Below are 8869 nucleotides of genomic sequence, written 5' to 3'. Positions count from 1 at the left end.
TAGCCTGGTGATGGGTATTAAAGAGGGCACATATTGAATGGAGCACTGGGTGTGATACGAAAACAATGAATCATGGAACACTACATCAAAAACTAATGATGTAATGTATGGTGATTAACATAACATAATAAAAGAAAATTAAAAAAAGTAAAAGCTTACAAGAGAAATAAAGTAGGGTAAAAGAACAGAAAATGAGAGACAAGAGTAGAACTATCTTAGGATAAATAGGGAAATCTAAACAATATGTGCATGTGGAAGGCACCACATAAAAAGAAATAGCTGGTGCTTGGGTGGAAGAATTATGAATGATTTTATCACTGTTTTATAACTTCCTACAAAACTCATGAATTCACAAAACTCAGGAATGCAGTTTTGCATTAGCAGATGGGGAAAGCCAAGTAGTTTGCCCTACTCTTCTCTCACCCTTTAAGAGGTAGTTAGAACTTTCTTGTTCCTTAGTGATTCACAATCAAAGTTGGAACCACATAACTAAATTAACTCCAAGTGGGGAATGGGGAGTTCTCCAAAGAAACTAACTGTGCTACTTCAGTCCAAACTGCCTAAATGAGAAAGGGTAAGATTAGTCATGTGGTACCTAAGTAACCAGGAACACAAAATCTGGGCATATATAACACTGCTTTTACAAATTCTTTTTAGCCATTCTGCTCCATCCTATTTCTTCTCCAAGATTTCTTCTTATATACAATACACTGTCGGCATTAAATCTATACTGATTGAAGTCTGGTCTTCAAACACCACACTGTAAACTAGAATTTAAACATTCTGCATAAACAAAGCTAACGTGTACTATAGAGAGACTTAAAAAGTTGCAGTTCCCCCAAAATGCCATGTGCCTCTGTGCTTCCGTACCTATAGTTTCCTTTTCCAGAAATGTCTTTTGCCCTTTTATTAACTCGGGAGCTGGCAAACTATGGCCCATGGGCCAAATCAACAGCCAGTTTCTAAGTGTTTGGAACACTGCCATGCTCATCTGTCCTACTGTTTATGGCTACTTTTGTGCTATGACAGCAGAGTTAAGTAGTTGCAATAGAGACCATATAATCTGCAAAGCCTAAAATATTTACTATCTGGAGTCCTTTACAGTAAGGAAAAAATAAATGCTGATCCCTGCTCAAACTCAAGTTTCATTTTCTTTCCTTAGGTGTTTTTAGGATCCCAAGACACTGTACTCTACGTTTGCTGTATCAATTATTGCCCTGAAAGAATAATTTTGGTTTGAGATTAAGGGGAAGGACCAGGACTTACATTTATCTGTATATTTTTATTGTCTATCATGGTATCTAGCACACAATGTTCAATAAATGCTGGCTGAATAAAGCACAGAAAACAAACCTGCATGCTGGACATTTTGATTTGCTTGCAGCTGGGGGGCTCCTGAATTCCCAGGGGTGGTTGCTGTGGTCGAAGGCACCTGACCTTGCATAAAGTTCGGATTGGCCTGTCCTGCTGAGAAGCCAGGTGGGAGGCGTTTAGGCATTCCTTAATAGAAAACAATGAGTAAGGCAGTTACCTAGCAAATTTATACTCTTGCTTAGATGTGGAATGAATAAGGAAGGATGAGCTGCATGAAGTCTCCACTGGCTTAGCTCTCTCTGTCACACTGGTAGGATCTTTAATAATAAGGTTGGGAAAGATGGTTAAAAAAATCAACACAATCTCTTACATGAGCATTGTCAAAATGAAAAAGAAATACTAAAAAATTTACACTTAGAACATGCCAAGGAAGAGATGGCAATCTGCTCCCTAAATGTGATCTGAGGCCACGTCACAGCAAGGTTTAGGGCTCACTTTTCACTATAATACAACAGACCCCAAAGCTTTACATACTTTAACACAGGCACCAAAGGCATATGCTAAATTCTTTCATATTCAAACAAATTGATCAGAAATACTATAAAACAAAGAGCTGGGTCCTGATATTAATGATAGGTGATATTTTTTTTCCATTGAAGGAAATGGATGACAATCTCTCTTGTGGAAAATTTCCCCCAGTATTGTGCTTATCTCTTGGGAAGAGATAGGAGATTAGAAACAATCCACAGGAGCTCCAAAGTGAGGCAATATTAAATTATCATCATGCCTTCCCCTTTTAAGGTTTGCTGTAATTCCGAAAGCTATGGTACCAAAAGCCATGCTCTAATGGAATCTTATGAAGGTATTACTTCCTTTTCTAGGAAGGTTTAATTTCAGAAAAAGGATGTGTAAGAAGGAGGATCTCAGAACCCACTCATTGTTTATAACATAGGCCTTGATGTGGCCAGATCACCTAGGTGAGCACATCATCTGCTCTATGAAAGCATCAAGACCTAAAAGCTCACTTAAAAAATTTGTACTCGCCCACTTATTTTTAAGGACCAAATTTCAATGTCCTGAAAAACACTTTGTAGACAAATATGCATTTGTCCTTTCTTTAGCAGTGACAAGTCCCCATTTGCATGCTTCCACTGTAATTAAATCAGTAATCACATTTGCAGGAGGGACTACCCAGCTTCCACTCAGGGCTAGATGCCCAGAACAGTGAAGTTTGGAGATGAAACATCCTTGCATTTTCTAAAAACTTCTTAGGATTCAAACATAGCCTGCAAGTCAGCAAAATTAATTACAAGAGAGTGAAAAGACTGATGAGCAACTTAATTTCACCAGAAACCATGAGAACATGCCTTTGCTATGTTGCACTAAAGATGCAAGGGTTTTTTTCTGGGTAGGCAATGGGTGTCTTTTGGTGGGAACATGTTTATCAGATGACAGTATTACTGACACTCTCTATACCTTACTGAAAAGCTCCAAGCACATTCATGTGCACTAGATCAATGATTAATAAGAATAAATAATAAACATGGAGATGGATAAGTTTTACTGTAATCGTTTTACCTCTCACACATTAAGCTCCATTGCTTTTTCTTCATACAAGAGGCACCTTACAAAATAAATAAATAAATCTCCTTTAGGTATAACTGGTGGAATTCCCTCTCTAAGGAGCAGGCATTGGCATTATAAAACTATAAAAGTCAATGATTTCTGAATTTAATCCCCTTTAACACTTTAATCAAATTTAACAAATACCATGCTTACTACTTTATTAAGATTATCAAAATTGGAAAGTTGAAGGGACTTTTCCCCAAAAGACCCTGTATTTTTTTCATTTTTGCTCTACTGCATGATCTTTTTTTTTTTCCAACAGCTGAGCAGTTTAAGTTAATACAATGCATGTTTCTTCTGGACATCTTAATTTACTAGTCCAAGATCAAGCAAAAATAATTTAAAAAACAAAATGGAAATCTCTATATTGTATGTAGTTACCTGCATTTTTATCCAGAGGGCTAGCTTAAATGTAACCAGTAAGATGCTGCATAATGTATCAAGTTAAATAAGTTATTAAGTGTTACTACTATATCCACAAAGCCAAATAATTACATCCTCCCTCCATTAACTCTAAATATTGAAGTTCTACTAAGATCTATCTCCAGTAAGTTTACCAAAACAAATAGCTTCAGTGTTCCTCACCTCCTAGGCCTGGATGTAAACTCTGTGGCCCCTGGTTTGGTGGTTGCTGCTGCATCACCATGAAGTTAGGTGGCACATTTCCCTGTTGAACCATAGGATTCCGACCGGGAGAGCTGACGGGCTGCTGAAATCCCTGGGGAAGTGGGTTATTTTGAGGTGGCCTTGGTCCCATCTGCTGCTGAGTTTGGTTAACCGTTGGGGAGGATGCAGGGGATCCCTGCTGGAAGGAGGAGGGTGAAGAGGCAGGAGACTTGTTGGTGAGGTGGGGCTGCTGCAGGGGGGTTGGGACCCTGGAGGGCCCTCCCTGCAAGCTCTTCATCTGAGGAGCTGTGAACTGGCCTGGGTTGCTCATCTGAGGAAAGTTTGTATGGGCTTGTGAGGCTTGCTGGCTGCCAAAGGGATATGGAGGGGGAGGGTGGGAAGGTGTCTGTACCGTGGCTAAGGATGGTCTTGCCTGGAGTTGCTGTTGCATTGGGCCAGGCAAGGGAGCCTTCTTCCACCCTTGGCTTGCAGTCATTGTGCCCAGAGAACCCTGGGCCGGAGGAGGCTGAAGGGCTCCAGAAGGCAGCTGGTTCCAGCCTGGAGGAACAGGCACCTGAGTTGGGGCAGTGAACTGGGGTCGAATTCCCTGTGGCTGCTGCTGCTGCTGCTGCTGCTGCTGCTGCTGCTGTGGGGGTCTTGCCTGTAGCTGCTGCTGCTGCTGCTGCTGCAGCTGGGGAAAGTTAGCTGGGTTCATCTGTCTGGTCACGGGCACAGGCTGCATTGGGTGGTGCGGGGGAGCTAAAGATCCTGAGGGGTGATTCTGCGGCTGTATATGGAGCCCAGAGAGGAGTGGATCCATTGCATCTGTTTAAAGACAGTTAACAAAACAATAATTAAATTACTGCAACCTAGATCCTATAGCAGTAGTAAATCCCCTGGCACCTTCAATGAGATGTTTGTGACCACCTTCTATACAAAGCAACATGCCAAGATGACAGAAAGATGAGTGTTGTCTAGAAAGAGCTTATGGTTCAAAAGTGGATAGAAGAGCCAAACATAAAATGTGGAGAGCAGTATTTTCCAAAGCGTATCCTGGAGAACTACGTTCATTAGCATTATAAGAAAACAAAATTAAACATGGTCAATTAGGTTTGGAAAACAACTGAACCTAACCAGCTTAGACAGGTTTCTTCACTGCAGGACGTTCAGTGCCTCCAATAGGTCAATTGTGAATCTCTAGGAAGGAGGATAAAGCATGCTGCGCTTACCAAATTTATCATAGAATTCTCTGCCATGAAGTATGTAGCCAAAGGAATGCATTTTTAGGAATGTTAGGTTATAACTGATAAGAGAATGAGAAGTTCTGAGAAGGAAATGCTGACTTTTAGCTTGAAGAAATAGGGAAGATTTTGTAAAGAAGATGGCATTTAAGTTGGGCAGTTAGGAATTTGATACCAGAGATAGATTAATTTTGTAATGAAAACTCTGCAAAGAGTTCCAGCCTCTTCAAGCCACAAAGATTGGAGAGGTCATTACCTGACTGAGAAGCAGGGCGAGGAGTCCTGGGCTGCAGCTCTGAATTGGGGCCTGGTGCCATCAAGGAAGATGACACATTTACACTCTGGGGTATCATAACCGTGGCAGGGCTGGTCATCCTTATTAGTCCTAAAGGAAAAAGAAAATCCCTAGAATAGAGTACTGGAACTGGTACAACATTTGTTTGTAAATAAAATATTTCAAGAATATAAAAAGGTATGGAAAATTTCTGTACCAATCATCTACCTTGTTAACATTTTGCCCCATTCCATTCAGATACATATGGAGATACAGCAGAAGCCCCCTACTCCTTCCCAATCTCATTCCACTTCCTCTCTTACCTTATAATTGGCATTAATAGTTCTGTGCATGTTTGTTTATCTTTATTACATATGTAGGTAAACCGCATAGCATTTTTGGTATGCTTTTAATCTTTGTATAAGTGGCATCATACTCTGTCTTCTTCAGTTTCCCTTTTCACTTAATATTACCTTTTGAGATCCATCCATCTTGACTGCTATAATGGTGATCCATTTTATGGAACCCATACATTCACTCTGCTAATGAACAGTTAAGGTTCTCCCACCCCCTGCCCCAATTTTCATTCTTACAATTTTGCAATGTCATGTATTCTTGTGGACATGTCTTTAGACTATATACTTAGAATTCCTAGGTTTTAAGTATAAAAGCTTCTTCCATTTTACGAGATATTGGCAAACTGTTCTCAAAAGTGATTATGCCAGGGGTGCCTGGCTGGCTCAGTGGGAGGAGTGTGAGATTCTAGATCTCGGGGTCATGAGTTCAAGCCCCACGGGTGGGTGTACAGATTTCTTAAATAAACTTAAAAAAAGGTGGAGGGCGCCTGGGTGGCTCAGTTGGTTAAGCAACTGCCTTCGGCTCAGGTCATGATCCTGGAGTCCCGGGATCGAGTCCCACGTCGGGCTCCCTGCTCAGCAGGGAGTCTGCTTCTCTCTCTGACCCTCCCCCCTCTCATGCTCTCTATCTCATTCTCTCTCTCAAATAAATAAATAAAATCTTTAAAAAAAAAAAAAGGTGGAAAAAGAAAGTCATTATGCCAATTTATATTCCAACTAGCAGTTTGAGAACTACTCTTGTTCCACATCTTTCCAATTTCTGATACTATTAGACTTTTAGGATTTAACATCCATATTAGTAAGTGAAAATATATTATCCTCTCTTCATGTCTCTTTGATTTTTGGCATCAAGATTAAAATAACTTCAAAAAAGAGCTGGAAAGCTTCTTTCTTCTTTGTTTATGCTCTGGAAGAATATCTTTTTTTTTTTTTTTTTTTAAGATTTTATTTATTTATTTGAGAGAGAGAGACACAGCAAGAGAGGGAACACAAGCAGGGGGAGTAGGAGAGGGAGAAGCAGGCTTCCTGCTGAGCAGGGAGCCCGATGCGGGGCTCGATCCCAAGATCCTGGGATCATGACCTGAGCTGAAGGCAGACGCTTAATGACTGAGCCATCTAGGCGCCCCTGTTCTTTAAATGTTTAGTAAACTCACCTGGAAAAGTATCTGGGCCTGTGAGTTATACAAATTGATTCATAGGGAGACAAATTTTTAATTCTTTCAATTTCTTAAATAGTTACAGATTTTTAAGTTTCCTTAAATCAGTTTTGGTTAAACTATATTTTCAAGAAAAATGTTAATTTGATGAAGCTTTAAGATTTATTAGCATGAAGTTATTCACAACTTTTTCCCATTTTTTAGATATAATTCATATATTATAAAATTCACCCTTTTGAAGTACACACTTTTTTCCTTCTTTACATTGCTTATGTCTTCTCTTTTTTTCTTTGTTTTACCGTGTTCATCAGTTTTAATTGTTTTTTCGAAGAAACATCTTTGGTTTTGCTACTTTGTTCCGTTTTGCTTTTTTAATACTTTACTTATCTCTGCTCTTATCTTTATTACTTCCTTCCTCCTAAATTATTATTACTCTGCTATTCTTTTTCTCAATTCTTAGGTCAGGTATTTAGCTTCTTAATTTTCAACTCATGTTCTGCTCTGACACAGTTATCTGAGGGCTTAAATTTTCTTCCATGTGCTGTATTGGCTACATCTCACAAATTTCGGTACATACTATTTTCATTATTCCATTTTAAATATTTTTTGCTGTCCATCATGATTGCTTTTTAAAAAATCAGGGATATTCAGAATGTATTTTAAATTTTCTAAAAATACAGGATATTTTGGTTAGCTGTTTTTTTTTATTGTTTGCCATGATTTAATTGTACTGTGGTCAGAGAACATGATCTGTGTGATACCAGTATCTGGTATTTAGTGAAACTTGATTTTAGAAAAATACAGTCAATTTGTATAAATGTTCCATTTATGCTTGAAAAGATTAAGAATTTTTGATTTATTAGTGCATGGTTTCTATATATCTCCATTATATCAAACTATTTTACTTACATTATTCAAGCATTATCCTTACTAATTTTCAAAATAAGCTCAATACATCAATTACTAACACAGGTGTGTTAATATCTCCCCTAAGATGTGGTATCTCCATATAATCCTGTTCCACTTTTGCCTCACATATTTTGAGGCTAGATTATGTATTAAGTATGTAATAAAAGTTCAGCTCCCTGATGAATATTTCCTTTTACATCAAAAAGCGGCCCTATTTATCCTCAGTAATGCTTTTTATCTTAGTCGTTTTATCTGATAAAAATATTGTTATACCCCTTTTCTTGGTTAATATTCACCAGGATTATCTTTTATTCCATCCTTTTAACTATGAGCCAAATCCTTATGTTTTATGTGCTTCCTGTAAGACCATATAACTAAATCTGAGATTATTATTCAATCTGGTTAATCACTCTTTATCAGCGTTCACAATACATTTACCTTTACTATTAATTGCCAATATATTTTGATTCATTTTATCATTTTATGATACCCCTTCTTTTTTTTTTTATGACACCTCTGCTTTTTACCCCTTCTTTTCCTATGGTGTTTTCCTATGCCGTTTTCCTAATTTTCTTGAATTTTATTGATTTTTTCCAACATGCCCTTCCTTTCTACCCCTCCACTACTAGCTTAGAAGTTACACATTTATTTCTATTATTTTATTTTTACTTTAAGAGATTTTATTTATTTGAGAGAGAGAGAGAGAGTGTGAGTGCATACCAGCAGGGGAGGGGCAGAGGGAGAAGCAGATACCCTGCTGAGCAGGGAGCCCAGCACAGGGCTAGATCCAGGACCCCGGGATCACAACCTGAGCCAAATGCAGATGCTTAACTGACTAAACCACCCAGGCACCCCTCTATTATTTTAATGATATCTTTTGTCAACAGACATATTCGACTTAAAAGTATAAACATGTGATCATTATTGCTAAATGAGCCAATACTTATTTAGATTTATCCAATGTTTACCAATTACTTAGCTCACTATTCCTTCTCAGATCTTAGTTCTTCCATTTTAGATTCAATTTTCTTCTTCCTAAAGTAGATTCTTGAGCAGTTCAATTAGCAAGAGTCTGTTAATGGTACCTTCACTTAGTGTCTTCGAAAATGTCTTTATTTTATACTACTCTTTATAGTATAAACAGGTGTAAAATTCTAGGCTGTCCATTATTCTCTCATCACTTTGAAAATACTGTTCCAATGTTTCCTGGTTTTCAGTGTTGCTGCTGAGAAATCAGCTGTGATCTGATAGCTTGTCATTTGTAAATAATTGGTCTTTCATTCTGAGTTGCTTTTAACATTCTCTTTGTTTTTTCATGTTCTACAGTTTACAATTTTGTGTCAAATGTTGATTTATTTTTATTTACATTGCTCAGGATTTCTGAGG

The 8869-nt window shown here is 38.1% G+C and overlaps 1 protein-coding gene across 7 annotated transcripts in view; it reads right to left on the bottom strand.

Annotated features, from left to right (window-relative positions):
- NCOA6 (nuclear receptor coactivator 6) overlaps positions 1-8869 on the bottom strand; it is a 94580-nt gene that overhangs the window by 31955 nt on the left and 53756 nt on the right. For 5 of the 7 annotated variants that reach the window (XM_081832944.1, XM_081832940.1, XM_006727479.3 and 2 more), the window contains 3 exons: positions 5044-5172; positions 3526-4371; positions 1354-1500 (listed from right to left, as the gene is read on the bottom strand). In XM_081832944.1, the coding sequence (XP_081689070.1) occupies positions 1354-1500; positions 3526-4371; positions 5044-5172 (1122 nt within the window). The remainder of the gene's footprint in view (positions 1-1353; positions 1501-3525; positions 4372-5043; positions 5173-8869) is intronic. The other 2 variants (XM_081832941.1, XM_081832942.1) reach the window with 2 other exon arrangements.

The sequence above is a fragment of the Leptonychotes weddellii genome, chromosome 10 (genome assembly GCF_054177405.1).
Source record: "Leptonychotes weddellii isolate Sample4059 chromosome 10, ASM5417740v2, whole genome shotgun sequence".
Lineage (NCBI taxonomy): Eukaryota > Metazoa > Chordata > Mammalia > Carnivora > Phocidae > Leptonychotes > Leptonychotes weddellii.
This window is presented reverse-complemented; position numbering and strand designations above follow the sequence as displayed.